Raw genomic sequence first — 21,863 nt, 5'->3', positions numbered from 1 at the left:
CACCCCCCCCCCCCCCCCCTCCCCACCACCACCACCACCCTCCCCTTCTAAGCTGCTCAGGTGGCGTCGAGCCTCTAAACAGAGCAGCGAGCAGCGTTGACGCATCATGGAGATTTGATACTAATTGCTTGTGTTGACCCACTGAGGGGGCTTTGACTCACCACACTAACCACCTTCTCCTCACCGTCGATACCTGCGGCGTGGAGATCCGTGCGTACACTCCTCGCAAACTCGCACACAAAGTGCTGACGGCCGCGGTTAAGTTGCCAGAGCGCAGCGCTATCTTGCAGAACGCTTTGCAAAGCTCGCTCCTGTTTACGCATACTAGGGTGCACCCGGGTCAGGCCGAGGCTGCCAGGGAGCACACACACACTCACACACACACACACAAACACACACACACACACACACACACACACACACACACACACACACACAGTATTGCGTTCATGGTTGCCATGCTTACAAGATAAGTGCACTACTACACCCAAGGCTTCTTCCTCATCCTAATAAGACACAACCGTGATGTTCAGTTGCAGGCGTGTAAAGGGCCGTGGCGTGCTCCTTTGCTTACACACTTTGCTCAAACAGATAAGTGCTCCACACAAACCCAGATAGCAAGCAAGTGTAGCAGCAGCTACACCAGTAGACGTGGCTGCTCAGCTTTTCACAAGGAAGCGGAGCACTGTCACATTGTGCTGTCTTTAAAAAAAAAAAATCTGTTTCTCCAAACACCTGCAACAACACACATGCACAGCCACTAACAGCCTTAAGTGGCTTCAACCCACCTTACTATATTGTTTGTTATCCTTTGCGAGGAAGTGCAGCCAGTGTCGGCTTACCCAAGGCCTGTCCTCTCTCTTTCTGGAGGTAATTCCTTTTTAAAAGTACTCACACTGTACCAGGGTCAGACGTGCTGCCAAACAAGGCCTTTTAAGTTTCACAAAGTTTTATTCAGTTTTAGCGCACTAAACTTCCATGTAACCCAGACCGTGGTAGCTTGTTATTACAGACATCGTGAAGCCATAACAAAACAGTGGGACCGACAAAGGCGAGTGATACGTATACTCGAGTAACGATGTTTCCAAGTATAGATTTAATACTCAGGAGCGTTGTCAGTCATTGGCAATACAAGGAGTTGTCTGAGTCGTCCCTCTTTTACTTTCTGTCTCTGTTCGTCGGGCCTGAAGGCCGGGGTTCAGTGGCTGACAGGAATGTTTGTGAGCATGCCCTGCTGGGTGGCATGCATGGAGGCATAGAAGAAGCTTGAGTGGGAGGCGCACTTTTTATCTGATCAAAACGCTGCTGTTTGTTGTAACTGGCGTGCCCGATGCCTCTTCTGAGAGCCCTTATAAGGCATCCCGTTCCACGCCGCCACTATACGGCGTGCACACAAGTGCCCACAGGCCATTGCCCACGGATGACTCGTAAGAGAGGCTTCGCTGACTTTCTTTTCCGAGGTGCCTCCTGTGTTGGTACGGCGCGGAGAGGGCCAGTCTGTGTCAGAACAGAGGGTGTTACATAAGCTTCAGGGCTTTTTTTTTTTGCCTTTGGTGCGTTTGTGTCAGCACTCCTTCAGTAGCGCAGTGTAATATATGCCAATGTTTGAGCATGCGTGGCTGCCTGGCAGCTGTGCAAACACTGTTTGGGTGATCCGGGCTTCTCTTGATGTGGTCTGTCGACGAGTCGGGCCAAACGGAGCAAACCGGTCCGTTATATATCCGATGCGTGATGTGTCAAACTGAGGACGATATGGTTTGCCGAATAGAAACTTGATCCAAAAAGTCCAGTGTTCAGTGTGTCACCCAAATAGCATGCGGTCATGTTTGACCAGGTCTGATACCAGCTTCCTCAGTGGGCCTCGCCATGCTGGTCATGCTTTTCAACGGCCTGGGCAGATACGAGGGAAGTAGTTTCCATAATGACCTCGTCTTTGTTTCTTTCCCGTGTTGCTCAATGATGCCACTGTGTTGCATCAAATAGGTTACTCCCCCCATTCAGTCTGTGCTTAATTCATTGCTCCTTTATTCAGACTATCATCTGCTGTGTTGCCCCTATAATCATAAAACCATTATACTGCGTGGGTCCTATCTCGATGCTTCCTCGGTGACTACACGCCTTAATCTTTGCTTATAAAGCTTAGTCATAAAGCAAGGCGTGTTAGCACCAGATACAGCGCTGTGCTAAATAGTAAGCATATGGTGTTGAGCGAGAGAGAGAGGGGGTTGGGTGTTTGGAGGATGGAGAAAGAGAGGCCTTACAAGGTGTGGCCAATATGGTAGCATATAGTCCTTGTTATGCAAAAAAAAAATATTAGAGATCAAAATTATTAGAGTGCTTCTCCGTGCAGCAAGTCTTCAACTGTTTCTCAGTTTATTCCCATTCCACAAAAAGCCAACGAGCAAAACAAAGGGAAAATATGCTCCTTGGCTGGGGAAAAAACAAACAAAACGAAAGAAAAAATGTCAACTTTTCTTTCGGACTCATTCACCCACCCACTCGTACAATACCTCCTTAAGTGTTCCTCCCCCTCCTTTCCCTTTCTTCTTTTGTTTCCAATGCCTTTCTGTCGGCCACATGGGTTTCTCTCACGACACCTTGATGTGGTGTACAGTGAGTTCCTGGTGAGTGCACTTTGTCCCATCACCAGTCAATCCCTGCTTGTAATCCCTGAGTCACTGGCACTAGACGCCTGCTGCACCACACGCCACTGGCTGTCCGACTGCACGTCTGCTTGGCTCGCTTACTGGATTTCTGCTACCACAGGCCTTCTTCCCTCCCTGCATTACCAGTCTGACTGTGAAGCCTAACTGGCCTGACGCTGCCCCCCTAAAATGGCTCCACAACCTCCCACGCATCTCAACGTTGTCCTGAGTGCTAAGGAACTTTTTCTTATTCTTTTTTATGGTTCCACATTTAGGAACTATGTTTCCTATAACGGGATGGAAACTGGGCTAGTTTAGAAAACATGCCTGCTTTGAGAACCGGTCCAGTGTCCTGAAAGGAAGCAGGTTTTGTTTCAGCTGTCCTCAACAAGGCCATGTCACTCATTGTGGTCGATGTTCCAGATTTTTCTGTTTTGACTGCACACCACCTGCTTTTGGAGTCGGCATGCTGCTTTTGTAATCAGGTGAGCAGCAACAGACCTACAGCGTCACACTTGTATTGATTGCTTTGGCCTGCCAAAGCACGGGGAGATAAAGAAGGGTGTGTTTCACGTGGGCGACCGGCTCTTCTGCGTAGGTGTGACTGTGGCGCTCCTGATGAGTCGGGCCTCGGTGACGCAGTCAAGTGGGAGGCACATGTGTTCTGGCAGCCACGGAGGTGGTCGAGGAATGGGACTGGGTGTACGTTTTTTCGACTGCCTCTGGAGTTTCACTTGTGAGAGTGAAAGCAGCTGGATTCTATTGCATGACCTCCCTAGTATATCTGCATGTTTTACATGTGGAAATGAGTTTCCCTTTTCTGACTGTTCTGGCACACAGGCCCACATATCCCGAATAAATGAGAACTCTACGATATTGGGTGTCAGGAAGAAACGGCATTGTGTTGGTGTTAAAATGATCTTTTGGCTTCAAGTAAACGCTCATTAGAGACGCTGCCTGAAACGTGTGTTTGTTCAGTGCGTAGTTGCAGGGTAACTATGACCAGTTTTGAGTCACTGAGCAGGAATTTTACAAGATATGGTCATTGCTTTCATCATGACCAGTCACATTGTCAAATGAAGCAGCACGATATCCCTTGAAGTCCAGTCATTCTCTGAGTGAATGACTCACAGTCTGTCACTGTGTGTGTGTGTGTGTGTGTATGTTTGTGTGTGTGTGTGTGTGCTCGTGTGAGTGTGTCAAGAGCGAAAGAAAGAGAAGCGGAGAGAGAGCGAGAGGTCAGTTAATCGTGAGGTTACACATCTGCAATGATATGCGCAAGTTTGTGGAAATCACTTCCATCTCTTATTGCAAAACACATGAGTCGTAACTTTCCAGTGATCACATCTTTGTTGACATCTTTTCTTAAGCAGTCAAGTCAGCCGTGGCCGAGGTGTTTCACAGCGTCACGAAGGACAACAACCATATCTGAAACGAGATAAGAGGCCAAGACGAGATGCGGCCAGATGTTTGGATGCTTTATGCTCCTATTAGCCGCGGAGCCGACGCCGAGCTTAAAATAGAAGGGTAATTCATCATCCAGAGCTGAAACCATTTTGCCACTTAGACCACAAGTCATTTTTTTTTTTTCGGTCGCGTTAGAGGAAAACAAGAAAGCTGTGAGAAGCACATTAGCGATTGTAAAACAGGAGTGGAATGTGAGGCACGCAACATGAAAACACTGCGGTCTGGGGGGAATTTATTTATCAAGTATCCATCTGTCGCCCATAGCTCGCCTTCAAACAAGCAACGAGCTCTTATATGTATAATTAGAGCCAGCCACTACACGACATACATGTGTATGTGCAGCACAAAGGGAACATTAGAGTGGAAAATGATCCCGTCGATGTGTGTGTGTGTGTGACTGTGTGGCCGCGTGCCGTCCCCCATAATTCATGATTATATCAAGAACCTGGTTGTGGAATGTATCAGTTTGGACTAAAAATGGGGGCAGGCACCGTGTTTTGTGGAAAAAATGCAACGCAGAGAGTAAACTGTTTGTCAGATGTGTCTTCTGTTTGGTTTAACGCCTAAACAGTCCCCCCGGAGCATCCCCTGTCTGTTTACAACAGGGACGGAGCCCGGGATGGCAGCTAGCCGGGATGCAGCTAGGCTAGCAACACCTGCACTCTCCAGCACTGTTGCTCGCCCCGCCAGTTCCCCTTTCTCACCACTGACGGATACAACAAGACGGTCAAATCCCTTTGGACTAAGTAGTGCTTTCGTTATAAATATTTAACGTATATGGAGGTCGTGGAAAAACTGTAAAGTTGTGTCCCGTCTGCGTGGCGCTTTAGTGCATGCTGGGTTTAAGCTTCTGGCCAATATTTGTCTGCCTTCTCAAAGTAATAGAGAGCTTGAATGTTGTGCAACGAGCTGTTGTGAGAAGTGCATTACTGTTGCTCAACTTTTTGTAATACTTGAAACATACCTAAACTCCCCTCCAGGGTCATCACATACTGTTAAAGATCACAGAGCAACTAAGCATGTAGGCTGTTAAATAAGCAAGAAGGGGCCCAAATCCTCGTCTCGGTTTCCCTCGTTGTAGAAGGGAAAGAATTTTCATCAGGCTTTTATCAAAAAATATGTTTAGCGCCCGTTCATCATTTCAAACTCCGAGGAAATGTCATATCAAGCAGCGAGACTTTGGTATAAACGGTAGAGTTAATGCACTTTCACATCATAAGCTAATATAATTTCAGAGATGGGAGGGAGAAAGACGGAAAGGCAGTTACGGGGGTATTAGTCTCACTTATTGTCTGCTCCAGTAGCCGGTGCGTCTGTGGTGGTGATGACCTGGACAACTCTGGTTTCATGGCATAAGACAGATGTCAGCAGCAGTGGCCTCGTCCCATACAGCTGCTTTACACCACCGCAGGCTTGTGCTTGAAGAGGGCAGCCAGAAGCCAGTGGTGGAGACCTAAGAATAAAAGTGTTTCAGAGCTGTTTGTGATGGTGGGACGGCGCTGGATTGTGCGTCGGATTTTCTTTTGGTTTGACGCCGTCCCAGGGCAGGAGCGGGCCAGGGGTCTTTGTCTGGCTTCTTCGCTTTGGCTTGAGCCGAGCCTACGCATCTATTCCTGGCCACTGGCATTGAGATGGAAATCTAAACAGCGGAGTGGCGAGCTGAACAAGCGGCCCTCTCAAAACCAGACTGCCGCCCCTCCTCTCGCTCCGCTGCAGCCCTCAGCCACCACTTTATCACCCTGCGGCGCTGAATGGGCCCCCTTCATGTTGGCCGGGTTTATGACCCCACGTTCTCAGACCAGGGGTCCAGATACGGATCTCCATCAAAGGCTCCCTCAGATACCACTGCCACCTCTGGTCTGCTGTGCGTAGACTGGTCTCCTTTAAAGAGTCGATTAAAAGCCCTCGGCAAGTAGCCAAGACCTCCTCTTTTTTTTTTTCCTGCGCCACGGCGTGACCCCCCGCTGATATGTACCTGTCCTGTATGCATGTGGGAATATTCAGCAAGGGCACGACCCTCACCTGAACCCACAGCTCACCTCACTTCCCACAGGAAGTGGCAACTTAGCCACAGGAAATGGACTCTTCTGCTGATTTAAATAAAGCCCACCATACACTCACCTACAGAAGGGCACGGAGAGAATCACCACATTCATTGCAAATGCATGACCATTTCACCCTCACTTTTTCAAAACTCAGCTTTGTACATAGATGTAATTCTCATTTTTTCTTTTTTTTTGTTTACAGCCAACCCTCTTTTCCTCCCGACAACACACGCCTACTCATCGGACAAACTCTATAGGTCTATTTATAACTCGTATCACATGATAGAAAGCATACTGTCCCTTATTTGTTGGGTCTGGTTGCCGGCTCTGCTTGTATCCTTGCATCATTCTGAGTGGAGGCAGAAGTCCAGGCTTTATGAATGAACAGAGTCTCCGCCGGAGGCTGGGAGATGGCACCGATCCCACTGTGATGTCACTCCAGAGACCAGCAGAATAGAGGGAGCGTTATGAGACCTCCCATTCATTCTTTCTGTCGCTTTCTCTCCCCTCTGTGCCCACCCCCGGTTGTCTTGTCCTGTGATGGGCTCATATTACAGGCCGGTGACTCATCCCCCCCTCTCCCCCTCTTCCCCTCACCCACCCGGGATGCTCCCTTTGCTATCTTCCCCGGCCCCTGAACTTGCCCTGCCCAGCCCTGTCTGTTCCAGCCCCGTAGACTTTGGCCTCAGTCGGAAAAATCCCAATTTCGTGCCCACGCTCTGGCGCGCAGGCTAATTTGGTTCATGTGCGTGTGTTAGTGTTCATATGTGTGTCAGTTTAACGGCCTACGGTGCCGAAACAGAACGGAGGTTGGGGTTTGGTCACAGGGGCAGGGCAGCGCACACGTCTGTCAGCGAGAATCCCTCGGGGAAATGATGGTCGTCGCACTCAGCAGCCTGTCCATTACTCATATCAAGGCAAGAGGGGAGTGGCTGATCAATACCTTTTTACTGTACATCCAGACTAAACATCAGTCTCACTTCATCAGTGATTCTTAGAATAGTCATATTATTCCTTCTGCATCGTTAGGAGGAAGTCCAGATTCTCCAGAGTCTAGATGCTCTTTTTTTTTTTTTACTCATGTCAGTTGTTAGTGGAATGCCATAACGTCGCCTGTGATTTACACCCACTCCCACATTTTCACGAGCTAAGTGGATGGGACTCATTTTGTGGACAGACCCACACCATCTAATGTGGAAAGTGATGACTTGTGGATGCTCTAACTCCCAGTATATACTGACCATTCTGTATCTAATGGGACTCGCAGGCATTGAAATCCTATCAGGACTTCATCATTTACTAGAGATCGTCTCGATCCCAGCTCGCCTCTCTCTCGCTAATGGATGCACACTGTACATTAGCTCTGCCGCAGATAACTTTCATATGGATCGCTCGCCATGGAGACTGCTCTATTATCTTTGCACTTTTAGCTGTGTTGTTTGCTTTTCAGCCTTGCCGCGTCCTTTGCCTCATGTTTTTCTTGCTACGGTTTAAATTCACAAAAATACTTCATAGCAGTGCATGCATACATGTCACGCACTATTAAGAAAGTTAAATGCTCTATTCAAATTTCTGGGTTTTTTTTGTGTGTGAAACCAACTTAGTAGACATATCTTGTGCTTTGAGTTTTTTCAAAACCGTAAACAAAAATCATACTTCAGAACTAATTTCAAACAGGAGAAACAAGTAATTCAAAATAAAAACAAAAAGAAACCCCACAAATTGCGGTTTAACATTTTAACTTGCTCTGTAATTCACATATTTCTCTCTTCAGAGTGCCTAATGGCAGTTCTCATGCCACGATGGTGTTGAGTGTCTTTGATGCGGGATTTAGTGCTATAGTGGATTCAAGTCTGTGTGGGCAAAGCCGGGGCTGGGGCTGGGTTGATAAAAGCGATGGGGAAGGAGGGGCGTGAGCAGTTCGAAAGTGCAGACAAACTCCACTCGATCCAGCTTAAATAAACCACCACATTTCGTCCCTGCCTTTACATCAAAGCTCAGACTGTCTGAGCCGCAGTTTGCAGCCATTTGCAACATGTACATTTTTGCACTACCAACGCTAGCTCAGAAAAAAAGAGCTCAGAGGAGGCCGAGACAACCCAACTTGTACACAAAGGCTTATTTTTGTTGTGAAACGGCATGCTCTCTTTTAATGTTTGGACTGTGTCTGACAACAGTTCAACTCTGGTGTTACGGAGGCTGTACAACCGTATTTGTTCTCAGCCGTTTTTGCTTTGACTTCTGACTTGAATGAATAACTTTCCGTTTGTTCACCCACCAGTGTAAAGGAGAGCGATATATTATTACAGGCCTAATTGAATCACATGGAGAAGCAAAGACCTCTTGTCTCTGTGTCTCTCTTTTGAGAGAGAAAAATAGAGGAGGGCGAAGCAAAACTAAAAAAAAAAAAGAGCCAAAGACGGAAAAAAAAAAGAAACTGCGAGACCTAATTTTACAAACAGCCAGACAGACATGGGTTGCATGGGTGAAGGAGGGACAGCTGCTGTGCATTCCAGACGAGGTCGAGACGTGAAAACAAGCATGAACTGTATGTTGCCCCAGTGTACTACTGGCAGATAAAACCGCCAGCCAGTGGAGATGCCAGAACATCTGGGTTTGACAGAGGGTACGATGAGAGGAGTGACGGGAATCTTCCTCATCACGATGTTTGCCTTTGTGTTTTGTAGCGATTTTAATTGACACAGAGACGGAGAAAGATGCGCCGAGAAAATAAATCAAAAGCCATCAAAACCTTTTGATTTTGTGCGCACCTTAACCTGCCGAAGCCAGAGATGTTGGGAGTTTTGCCTCACGCACTTTAACCCCCCCCAAGTTGATGAGACAAGATAACGCCGCAGCCTCTAACAGATCATGATATACGCCTGTCTTTGTTGTGTAAATGAGCGTGGGCGCTTTGCAGACTGAATGATAAAAGCATGTCAGCTAATTAGAACTCTATAAACCCGTTTTATGTCTATTTCCAAAGTCATTTGCTGACTCTTTGCCAGATTAGTTTTTAGCAGTCTATTCCAGTTTTAGTGGCCCCAGGGTCTTTCCCCTTCTCCCCCTCATCATCACCCCCTCCCAGCTTTGCCCCTCATCCCACACTTCTGCAGCCTAGTCAATCTAATTAGATGAGTGCGAGTCATCAGGCACTGTTTAAAGCCATCAAAGGGAGCTCTGTTCCGTGCTGGGTGCCCACTGGCTGTGAGCGGAAGAACAGTAAGCCCAGTGTGTGACAGAGACCCTCGAGACGGCCCATCCCCAAACTCTCCTAGCCACCCGCCAGCAGCCAGGGTGACATCATCACCCCGTCCCTCGACCCCTTCACCTCTCAGACTGTTTGACCCCATGCTCGGTCCGGTGACAGTAGGCCCACTGTGTACGGCAACATGGTAGGAGGGCTAGCAGGCGCTGCTCTCCCACCCAGGATGTTCGGGCAGGAGAGTGTTTGGTGTTTGTAGGATTTTTCAAGTAAACTTGTGTGTTTATTCTGACGCAGAGAGCCAGACGAGTAGGATTTGCCTCAGGACCCTGTCTGAAATCGCAGAAACTGTGGACTATTTTAAAAAAACAATAGAGTAGTTTAAATAGATTCTCTGACCTGTCCCTCCTGACTCATAATGCATTAAATTCTGTTCAAAACAAAACTGCCTCTCTGAAAAAAACTGTGCACGTGCAAAGCTAGTTCACGTGCAGTGGTACCTCAGTTTGTACAAATTAGATGGGACGGTGTGACAGGTCTTGTTTAAATAGATTGGATCTGATGCGGAGACAGTGTCTGTCTAGACGGGCTGTAATTGCTGAGCCATGTTGTTGATCACGGTCAGATACAACTGTGTTGATTTTGTGTGTGTGTGTGTGTGTGTGTGTGTGTGTGTGTGTGTGTGTGTGTGTGTATGTGTGTGTGTGTGTGTGTGTGTGTGTGTGTGTGTGAATATCTAACTGAACCACGTTCACAAAACTCTCTTTCCTGCTCTTTCTAAATTTGATTCCCCATTCAGCAACCTTTTATCGGCATGAAATACAATACAGGATGCATTGTCATAGCTTGGGTTGTCAATACCTTATTAAAGCAATGCACACTATTTGCATACGAGTGATTGCAATCCCAAACAAAATACTTATTGATGTTGCTCAAAAGCCATGATTACCATCAAAGAAATAGAGCAACCAGTGAAAACAACATAGCGACATATGTGAACAACAAACTCAACACCAACTCCCATAATGTGAACAAACCGACAGTAAACATCACATAGGGGGAGGGACAAACACTGGCTCTGGGGGAGCACATCAGGTATATAGTAGACAACAGGTGGTCTGGTAGGTCTGATTAAGGTGCATTGCAGGTTAGAATAGCCCATCCCCCGGAATGTATTACTATAGGAGGGGTTTGATGATCTTTGAAACAAATATCGTAATCTTTGCAATTTGTGATTGGCAGATCCGGAGTGTGGAGATGTCCCACTGCTAACTCCAGGGAGTAAAGAAATGATGTCACAGGCCCTGAAGGCCACCTTCAGTGGCTTCACGAAGGAGCAGCAGCGGCTGTGCATTCCCAAAGGTAAAACACTGTCTTCTGCTTGTGTTCTTAGTAGCTCCAATGTCAGCATTTTCACTGGGGGAAGTTAGATGTTGTCAGTAAGAGCCCTCAGAAGCACCTCACCGCATCACATGTCGGACACGTCACTGGATGCTTTCTCAGTATGGCCCGCTTTAAATCATTCGGTGCAGGCATCTCTTGATGGGCGGAAAACAAGGTGACACCCAGTCATTCGCAGACATGGCCTAACATTACTTACATTTCGGTCCAGGCAGACGGCCTAACTGCAGCAGCCGGAGAATTGAGACACAGAGACAGACGGTAAAATGACGAGTTAGCTTCTCATGTGGAAGCCCGACCACAGAGTCTCTTCACGCTGTGTGGAAACAGCAGGACTCTCAGTGTGCGTCTAAGTAGTCGTTCCTTATCTGCAAACTTTGGTTTCGGCTTTTCATTACCATTTGCTGTTTGCGTCACACAGCGGCCTCTCTGTTTGTGTTTGATTGACTTGTCACAGGTAGATATATTCACCACCAGAGGCGGTGTGTCGGCAGAACCGGAGAACAGAGATTTATTACAGTTTTATCACGGATGCTGAATGTCTAGTATTTGCGGATTATTAAGAGAGGGATTGGGACACTGAATATACAAAAAAAAATGACCAATCGTGATCCTCTTCAGATCCCAGACAGTGGACAGAGAACCATGTGGCGGAGTGGCTAACGTGGACGGTGAATGAGTTCAGCCTGAAGAACGTCGACTTTGACAAATTCTGCATGAACGGAGCCAGCCTGTGTGCGATGGGGAAGGAGCGCTTCCTGGACTTAGCCCCCGACTTTGTTGGCGACATCCTATGGGAACATTTAGAAATGCTTCAGAAGGGTAAGTCCACGTTGGCCTTAAAGATAACTTAAAGGGGAAACTCTCGGCGCACGGAGCGACACCGCTGTCTGCACAGATTTTAGGGCACTGTGGGCTTTCGCTGTAGTAACAGGAGCCAAACGGGAAGACGCAATTTAGCTCAGGTCATTAATTTTTGATAATGCGGGATGCAGTTACATGATACATGAAATCAATGGCGAGGTCACTGACGCTCGTTCTCTTATCTATTTTTCATGAAGAGGATGCAAAGCATTACCCCATCAATGGACTGACCTCCAACTTCCAGGAATCCCGTTATACCTCAGACTACTTTGTCAGTAAGTACTCATCACACAGTGTATCACAAGCATGAATGAGAGAAAGAGGATTGGTTTATTGCTGATGATTTAGTGTTACCGCTTTACATTTGGGGTTTAGAGCCCAGTAAAAAGCCTGTTTAGCTATAGGTAGGGACTATTCAGACACACATTTGGCCGGCAATGACTCCACTCTCCTAAGATTGATCCTCCCTACTCCACTTTCTATCCACACTCATGTTCCCTCCGTCTCTCCAGGCTACGGTGTTGAGCATGCTCAATGTGTCCCTCCTTCTGAATACTCAGAGCCCGGCTTCATCACGGAGTCCTACCAGACACTTCATCCCATCAGCTCGGAGGAATTGCTGACGCTCAAGTATGAGAGTGAATACCCCGCTGTCATCCTGCGGGACACGCCCCTCAACCCCCTGCAGGGGGACTACTTCACCGTCAAGCAGGAGGTGGTGTCCCCCGACAACATGTGCGTGGGACGCCTCAGCAGAGGTGAGGGGTCGCACGCTCGATGCGAGCAGTCGGAGTTGAGATTTAAGCATTTCTGTTTTAATCGACAGTTTGGTTTTGGAAGCGTTTGTGATAAATGTGTCCACATGTGCGTGTGTTGAACCGCTTTTTTGTGTGTCTGTGCGTGCGTGTGATTTTTCAAAGGCCACCAGTATCGTGTTATTCCACATCACTATGCATGTATTAGAAGAGAAGAAAAGCAGGCTTGTTGATTGGTTTGCGGTTTCGAGCTAACCCGACTCGTACGTTCTCGACTGTGTTGGAAAAAAAGAAAAAGGTGCATTGTTTTTGTCAGAGCGATACATGAACCAAAGCCACAACATGTTCTCTTCTCGCCACCCGTCCTCTTATGTAAAGCAGTTCAAGTGGTGTAACCTTCAAGCAGGTTTTTTTTTCTCTACTTCTGTTGGCCTCTTTTTCCTCGAGACAAAGGTGTCATCCTCGGCTAGATAGCGTGGGTTCTCATGAAAATGTTTGCTTTTCTGAATGCACCGGCATGTTTTCACTCCCGCTGATAGTTTACAGAGGAATCAGCAGTGCGGTTTAAATTCATAGCCATGAAGCTAGGATTTATTTCTCACAAATCCTCAGCTGTATAAATGAGTAGCATGTAGCCATGTGCTCTATGCAAGCCTCCTGCCAGCGCTTTGAGCATTATGCCTGCGAGGTATGAGGTCTGATCCCGACGCGTCACGCGGAGCTTTTTTTTTGGAGTGTTGCGATGTGCTCTCGCTATGTGGGAAAGTATTTCGCAGCGCGGCCGATATCCACATGTGGCTTCAATTTCGCCGGTCGGAAGATTTGGAGGCATCAATCGGAGGAGCGGCATTATCAGTCATTTGATAATCACTCTCCATTGAAGGGCTCTTATCTAGCCGAAGGCCAAAAAGATAGCAGGGCAAAGTGTGTGATTGTGTTCCATTTAAAATCCAATCCAAATGGTGGTTGTAAAAGGGAAATGAGGTGTGAAATGGAGAGAGATGTGGCACCGTGCAGACCAACATAGCTTTGTGAGAGCGAAACATTTTTTTGTTTGTTTATGTCACTTTCTTACATGTTGCTACACATCTAATGGGATTGATTTTCAGTTGTTTTTTATAGAGGAAATTTGCAGTAAGAAAGTCCTATATTATGCAAATTCAGTTTAATTTAGTTTTTCAAATGTGATGCGCAGTAAAATGCACAGTTTGTACATTTTGACTTATTCCGCTCTTGTCCTTCCCTCCCAGGTAAGCTCGGTGGCCAGGACTCCTTCGAGAGCATCGAGAGCTTTGAGAGCTGCGACCGGTTGACCCAGTCATGGAGCAGCCAGTCCTCATTCAGCAGCCTGCAGCGGGTGCCCTCGTACGACAGCTTCGACTCGGAAGACTACCCCACCGCCTTGCATAACCACAAGCCCAAGGGCACGTTCAAAGACTATGTGAGGGAGCGCTCGGACCTCAGCAAGGACAAACCCGTCATCCCGGCGGCGGCACTGGCGGGATACACAGGTGAGAGGCGTCCAGAGGTCCTGGTTTATGCATCATAATCGTGACCTGTGCTCTTTCCAGCACGTCTATAAGTTGTCATAACAGGGAGATCACAGGGTGACCAATACCATGAATCATAAGCTGGCCAGCATGAACAATCCCAGGGTGGTGCTACATATAAAATAATTTGATTTTTATATAAAGCTCATTGTCAGTCTTCTTGTTATTATTATTATTATTGGTATTATTGGTCAAGCCAAGCCTTGGCTTCAGCCCATTTTTATTATGTGAAATAATTCTTTTTTCTTTCTTTTTTAACCGAAATAAACGATTCATTCATTCATAGTTAGTTACAGCGTTCGTGATAAACCCTTTTTCTTTCTTTCTTTAAGGAATAAGATTCAGTGTAGCGATGGCACACATGCTCTGCAAAAGCCCGTGACGTGGGGCTGCCTTAATGCACTGCTTTTAGAACAAAAACACACAGCCTTCTTTTAACCTGGCAGCCGCGAGTCAGGCACTTTACAGGAAGCAAACTAGATTTTGCTCGCACCTTCTTTTTTCTCTCTCTTTGTATGTCTCACACTCTTTTGTTCTGTGTTCACTTCTCATCTACCTCCTTGTTATCTGCAGCCCGCATCGCAACCTATTTTTTTTCCAGGTCGTCCTAGCAATGCTGGTTGAAACATTGAAATTAAGCCTGCCCCTGCGCACCAGAGAGAGAGAGAGAGAGAGAGAGAAACATATCTCTTCATCTCACGAGGCATCTTCGCACTCGTACGCGCTCAAAGAGCCGGCTTATGCACGGCGATATCTGCAGAAATCTGTGTGAAAAAACAACAACTGTTACTACTTTTAACATTTTACCAAGATGTGCCTGAGAACACGCGTTGTGCCAAATCATGCGTTGCATAAGAAAATGCATGTTTGACCCCGGTTGTCATGAGCATGAGTGTTTAGTTCAAGTCTTCATGAAGTAACACTGCTGTTTAAAAAATGAGATAGTGAAGAGCCTTGAAGCGTCTCTTTACGCCAAAGTGTTTGGGACTTTTTCCAGCCATATTTCAATTATAGTCACAAGGCTGCGAGATTGCCAGCATCGTAAAAAAGGGGGAAACCCAAGAAACATTTGTCAACGTCACCAACAATGCATACATCAGATCTCAACAGACTGGTCTCAAAGTTGGTAATTGGTTCGCCTGTATGGTTATTAGTTGGAAAGGCGCTTATAGAACAATGAGTCATTCATTCATAATGATGTTGGAAAGATGACGTTATGCACATATAATCAAATAATCAAGAGTTAGACACGGTCCAAAAAGCCCCTGTGCATGAAAGGCCTTGTTGCTCCCCACATTTTATTCCACAAAAAGCTGATAGTCAGGATGAACCAGGCCGATTCTTACACCTTCAGACATTCATGTGAGTTTGAGTTTTCTCTGACAAAAATCTGTTTCATATCAAAATGTAAACCTGAGCATGAGGAAATATCTTCTTTCAGAGCCTTTTTCGCATGCACGCCGCAGCATTCTGGCTCCATTTACCGCTTCGATCTCTGATGTCTGACATGTATCGGTTGTTAGGACAGGATAGATGACTCCAAAGAGCTCATGTGTGAAAGCCTGCCGGAGTGTTTCCAGCCTAATGCATAGTAAAGTACTCGCACTGAGGAGAATGTGCTTCCTCCGAGCTTTTACACGGTGGGGAAAGAAAGAGATGAGATGCATTATATCTCATGCTTAAAAAAAAACCCCTAATTTTCCTGAAAGAGAAAAATGTGGAGCAGCCTGCTGTCGAAGCTGTTATAAGGAGGAGAATAAGTGTAGTCCTTCAAGGGTGATGGCATTGTTTGGGAGAGAGACAGAGAGAGAGAGAGAGAGTGAGCGCTCAACCACAAATTGAAAATAATTAAAAAAATAATCATGATAAAAATGAGTCAGATTCCAAATTGACGTGTATGACAGCTTGCTCGGCTTCCTGTCCCAGTCAGAAGGTGACAGGTGACACTTGACAGGGAGCCCGATAAGGCTGCAGAGAGATAAGTGACGCTCCAGTTGTCATCTCGGCGAGTCGGCGGTTTCCTGTGACAATTTACCATATGTACCTCTGTAACATCAGGCTGCCTTGACAACGTTTGCTTTCCCTCGCTCCCTGTACAAACACACAAATGCTCACAGAGCTATTTTATTTCCACTGCCACTAGATCTATTGTATCAAGCTAAAGCTAATGCTAGCTGGTTTCACATAAGAGAACATGCATTCAGCTTTCTGTGTATAGCATGCCATGGGGCAGATACTTAACTCTGCTCTGAATGCTGAGCCCCCACTCCGCGCACCCTTTTGCCACATTGTGCTTTTTTTCAATGAGTCTCATTGTGCATGGAGACTTGTAAACATATTTTTGGAAACTTTTTTTTTTTTTTTTTTAATTTAATCAAAGGGGTCGCCTACATTCAGCAGAGGGGCATTACAGTAGCACACTTTCAGAATGCGAAAAAGCTTTCTGTGTGGAAAAAAAAGAGATCCCGGAGTTGCGCAGACACACTCATTTTCCAAAAAGTCTCGTGGCTGTTGATGTGCACTTTCTCCGCTCCCTGCACGCTGGGGGGGGGGGGGGGGGGGGGGGTTATGCAGAGAGCTCACATGCATCATTTCAAGTGTTCAACCCACATGTCTGCTTCCCTGAAAGCGTTTGTTCGTGTTCTTTAAGGGCACATTTGGTTTTTCTGAGAGAGACAGAGAGAGAGAGAGAGAGTGAGAGGCACCTTCAGTTTTTGCTGAGGCGGGTGTGCTGCATAGGCAGGTGTGATTTCGGCGTGTGAGCCTCAAAAGTGGGTGGGTTCGTGTATGTGCTGAAAAAACCACAAGATCAAAGTGTGCTGCACTTGAATCTAGTTCAGAGATAAGACCAGCCCTTTTTTTTTTATTATCTTCTTTCTGCTTCTTTCTGCCCCCACAAGAGATAATAAGCTGTTATAATAACCTGTTCAAAGTGAACTCTACCGCTATTACATTCCTCTTTATTCATGAATCCATTGCAACACTACAGATGTTTTTTAGCGGCAGCTCTTCTCTCTCACTCGCACAGTCTCGCATTCAAGTCTGCTCAGATATGTTGCTGAAGTCTGAAGGCAGACCCTCTTATTTTAAACGAGTGATTTCACCACTGTGGAACTCGTACAGACACAGACCCTAGATTCACATGCTGCACAGGGCCAGACAAGGGGACTGCATAATGAATGGTACTGTTGTATTTAGGAGGACGTTTGGTTCCACTGCTCCACTCCAGTCTGACCCACATTAGAACGTTTACTTTGTCCTTCTTCAGACATAAGAGGATAATCGGCATGCATATTTAACATGTAATGTCATATGTACATCACACATAGCAGGAATTTAATCCGTCGATTTCTCATTTTGTTACTTCTTTCACTTTCTGGGCATTTTGCATATTGTCTTCCCAACATGTATATTTAAAACCCTTAGGTTTAGCACCTACATTACATGTATGCAATGTATTATAATGTATAATACTGTGTATAATATAGTACTTTGGATCATTGAACACATAATGGGACCTGCAGAGCTTGAGAATGTATCCTGAGTCCGGATCCTCACATCTTTGCCCCAACATCACACGTATCTAATTAAACCCTTGCAAAACAACAATGCATCTTTTCCGTGTAAACAGCTTTTCTTTTAACACAACCTCCCCCCCCATCTGTTCTGCAGGCAGCGGCCCCATCCAGCTGTGGCAGTTTCTCCTCGAGCTGCTGACCGACAAGTCTTGCCAGTCCTTCATCAGCTGGACAGGCGACGGCTGGGAGTTCAAGCTTTCTGACCCAGATGAGGTGAGAGGTCGTGACCCCGCTGGTCACAGGTACACATGCTGGGAGGTCCTAAGTAGTTTGCCAGATGAACAAGATGTCTTCTGGCTTTGTGAAAACACTTAAGTATGCCTTATTTCGCTGTGTCAATCTTTCTGGGGAGGGTTGGGAAGTTTAATTTCAAAATGACTTACAAATAGCTCTTTAAATGTCTTTTTTAGTATTTTGTTACATATTTATTCTTGTTTATGGACACATCTTGACACACTTATTCCCTGCCTTGCTTTAGGTTGCTCGAAGGTGGGGCAAGAGGAAAAACAAGCCCAAGATGAACTATGAGAAGCTGAGTCGTGGCCTGCGCTACTACTACGACAAGAACATCATCCACAAGACATCGGGGAAACGCTACGTCTACCGCTTTGTCTGTGACTTAAAAAGCCTGCTGGGCTACACTCCCGAGGAGCTCCATGCAATGTTGGACGTAAAGCCAGATACGGACGAGTGAACGCCGAAAACGGGAAGTGAAGAGAAAAGTTGAGGAGGCACGTCGGACTGTGGCTCATAAAGTGGTCTTAACTGTTTTTTGATAGTCGGTAAACCGTTTTTTGGGGACCAAAAATGTTTTTAATGACTCACTGTGGTCTTTGTCAACTTCAAGTTCCTGTCTCTCAGACCGTGTTTTAAAAAAAAGTAGGCACAAGCCGAAAGCCTGTATTCATACCTTGTTGCATTTGAGATGTGTGTATGTGAGCGCATGTGTGTGTGTGTGTGTGTGAGCGTGTGTGATTATGTGCCGGTATTATTGAGCAGCTCGAGGCAGATGGAGCGCTATCGGGTTATTCAGGTTCCGTTCTGCCTTGAGTAGCACAGCGGGGGGGGGGGGGGGAGACGAGAGGACCAAGACATGAAGTCTGAGAGAACAAAGAGAGAAAGAGCAAAATAATAGATTCATTTCAATGTTGAGGTAGAGTGGGCAGACGGTTCCCGCTAAAAGTAAAAAAAAGAGAAAAAAAAGCCAAAATGTAAAAAAAAAAAAAAAAAAAAACTAAGGAAGGTATAATGACATATTTACATATATGCTCAATGTCTTTCTTTGGCAAAGATTTTCAGCTTGGACCAAAAAATCCGATCCATTGTTTGAGGAGTGTATGCTTGTGCCAGTATTATATTATTGATGTTGAGAAACCACCTCCAATGTAGAGTATTTTTCTCATGTTGTCGATGAAGGTATTACAGTGGAACCAAACATTAGATGCCAAGTTTCTATGTTCTGTTCTCTCCGGAGCCTTTAAACTGAAATGTGCCGATTCATTATCAGACAACACTATAGACACTGGCCCCGTGCTTTTGTAGCTTTTTGCCGACCGGGTGAGATTACTCATAGCAAGAGTGTCTGATAGACAGGCAACTGAAAGTAGCCGTTGCTCTTGAAACTGACGCTTTCACCGTTTTTACGTACACGTTTGCCACCCTGTTAGAGACACATATTGTGAAACTTATGCATTTTTCTTTTTGCATACACCACCAGTATTAGCAAACTGTAGACAATCTATGTGGGGAAATTCAGGAGTCTTTGGTGAGAAGAGTCGTTTAGCAGATTAGATGTATTATTTGTCGGTTCACTGTCCATGTTAGTGTTGCTTTAGTAAGTGTTTGAATAGTCCTCTGTCTGCCTGTTTATACAATAGAATAAGAAATGAAATATTCAAGGGAGTGTTTTTTTTTTGTTGTTTTTTTACAAAATCCTAAGAATGTCAGATTATTTTGCAGTACATTTTGGCCACGAAGACGCAGCTGCAGCATAGTGTGGAGGTACAGCGCAGGAAAAAGGGACGGGCAATAGAAACGTGTTGAATGGAGAGGATTGGAAGGTCGTGTGGGATAGGTGAAGGTGGCTGAAAGGAGTGGATCCTGCAGGCGATGGTCACTTGTAGGATCTGATGGAGAAAAGACTGATGATGCAAGTTGGCGCTGCTTGGAAGTCTGTATCGCGCGGTTGTGTACTTCCCTGCAGTCGGATTCACAGAAGCAGCTGAAACCTCAATCGCAAATAGAGGAATTTAGGACCAGGGGCAGATAATTGTGTTTCAATTTTTAGGTTATTACTATGAGCAAAACAGTTCATGGGGAGTAACCCGTGTGATTCCACCCTTAAATGCATAAAGATTCACTGACTACTTTGGAGCAAATTGTTAGTTTTCCTCCCAACAGTGGGAACAGTGGCTGCACACTGGCCTTATGGGAAATGCCAAAGTGGAATATCATCTTAGAAATACAATGTTATTGTTTACAGTGGCTGAATGTTACCCATACGGATGAAAATAGCTTTGGAGATGTCTATTTGTACAGATTGTATTTCATAATGCTTTATTGAGACCCAGATAACACAAATAAGCGAGAAACAAAGCAGAAATAATAACCAAAACCCTTTGTGAGGTCTTTGGCTGCGGTGCTCTGGGTATCGTCCACAATGTCGGAAGACAGGGACCAGAAATCTCTCATGTTTTATTTTTTTGTTTTTTTTGGAAAGTGTTGACTTTTCTTTTGATCTTTTTGTTAATTTGTTGGAAAGCACACAAGCTTTAGGACAAAGACAACGCCTTCTCTCACCTAGAGTGTAGAAAAGAGATGCTGGATATGCTCATGATGTTTAATTGGTGACAAGCTTGTTCTCCGTCGTCAAGCACCGACTCACAAACCCTCAATTATCAGCGGACACGACGAATTCAACAAATTAGTGATGAGCTGCACTGTACTTTCATGTGGATGTCAAGGTTTCAAGACACTGTTTTCTTTGTTCTTTTTCTGAGGTCAGTGTTGTATGTTAGAGAGCTTAACAGATTCTTTTTTTTTTTTTTAAAGATAATTGTAATGGTTGTCAATGCCCTGGAAAAAAGTGACCCCCTCGACCCCCCCAGTCCCACCATGAAAGGTCTTAATATTGGTATGGTTGGCGTCACAAGGTTAATGTGCAGAAAACATTTTGTTCTCTAAAATGTTAGTATTTGAAAATTATTTTGTCAGGAAAATATACAATAAAATGTCACAGATTACGATCTACTGCAGGTTTTAGGTATTAATGGACCTTTGTCGGGCAAGTGTATACACACCAGTAGTTTGTGACATATGGATATCTCAGAATGGATTCAGAAGGAAAACTTATTTTTGTTTTTGTTTTAGATGTTGTTGATGTTGTTTTTTTTATATATATTTTATAGTGTCTCTGTATTTTTGTTATGAGATCATTTTTATTGTATTTAGTTCACAAACATTTGAATATTTTTCAATAATTTATATTTTATAAAAGACAAGAGACGCAGACAGCTGGTGCTTTCATGGGAATATAAAGGTAGCGCAGGACAAAATAATGTAGCGATTTGTTTTGTTTTTCTTTTGTATTCTGTTTTTTTCTTTATATATATATATATATATATATATATATATATGTATATGTATATGTATGTATGTGTATATATATAGACCTGTCTGCTAGAGGGAAAAAAAGGCTGATGCTGGCCCATCAATGATTTCTGCTGGAAAGGTTTTATAAACTGTAGCTTCTATTTCTAAAATGTACTTAATGTACTTCAAAATGTTATAAAATATATGTGAACAAAGACTTCATACTTGTGTGTGCTGTTTTGAATTAAGAGTACACGTGAATATTATTATTATTATTATTATTATTATTATATTTGCTATGCTAATAGGTATTATGAAAATGTATCACTGTCATTTTACAGTTTTGTGGGGCACCATTGTGCTGTTGCATTATTCTTCAAGAAGTGGTCGATCTAAGACTTCACGTCGAACTGTTTGATACAGCTCAAAATGAAGAGTCATGTACGGAACAAGTGAATCAGTGAGCGACTGACCAGACTGAAGAGATCACTCATGGGACTTTGTTGTCGACAGATACATAGAAACATACATACGTTTAGATGGATATCCATTAATAGATGCATTCAGTTCCCTTTGAGTTACGGTACTATTGCAGAATAGCTGTCAGGCACTTATTAGTTCAAACAAATCTGTCTATTGTTCAAATCGCCACACTCTGGTCCATCAAAGGGGGCCTAGTTCCCTTTGAAATGCATGCAGGCCATGGAGTGTCCCAGTTTTAACAAGTGTGTCCCATGCACACTGATGAGGTGACGTCAAAAC

At 45.1% G+C, this 21,863-nt stretch overlaps 1 protein-coding gene across 4 annotated transcripts in view; it reads left to right on the top strand.

Moving 5' to 3' along the window:
* Positions 1-21,318, top strand: part of ets1 (v-ets avian erythroblastosis virus E26 oncogene homolog 1) — a 33,972-nt gene extending 12,654 nt beyond the window's left edge. For 2 of the 4 annotated variants that reach the window (XM_084020410.1, XM_084020413.1), the window contains 7 exons: positions 10,605-10,724; positions 11,385-11,585; positions 11,825-11,902; positions 12,140-12,385; positions 13,633-13,893; positions 17,605-17,723; positions 17,989-21,318. In XM_084020410.1, the coding sequence (XP_083876536.1) occupies positions 10,605-10,724; positions 11,385-11,585; positions 11,825-11,902; positions 12,140-12,385; positions 13,633-13,893; positions 17,605-17,723; positions 17,989-18,204 (1,241 nt within the window). In that variant the 3' untranslated portion in view covers positions 18,205-21,318. The remainder of the gene's footprint in view (positions 1-10,604; positions 10,725-11,384; positions 11,586-11,824; positions 11,903-12,139; positions 12,386-13,632; positions 13,894-17,604; positions 17,724-17,988) is intronic. The other 2 variants (XM_084020411.1, XM_084020412.1) reach the window with 2 other exon arrangements.
* The last annotated feature ends 545 nt before the right edge of the window (positions 21,319-21,863 follow it).

Source organism: Eutrigla gurnardus, assembly GCF_963514095.1.
Source record: "Eutrigla gurnardus genome assembly, chromosome: 10".
In the NCBI taxonomy this organism is placed as follows: Eukaryota; Metazoa; Chordata; class Actinopteri; order Perciformes; family Triglidae; genus Eutrigla; species Eutrigla gurnardus.
Note: the sequence above shows the minus strand (reverse complement) of the source record. Positions and strands in the feature narration are given on the sequence as shown.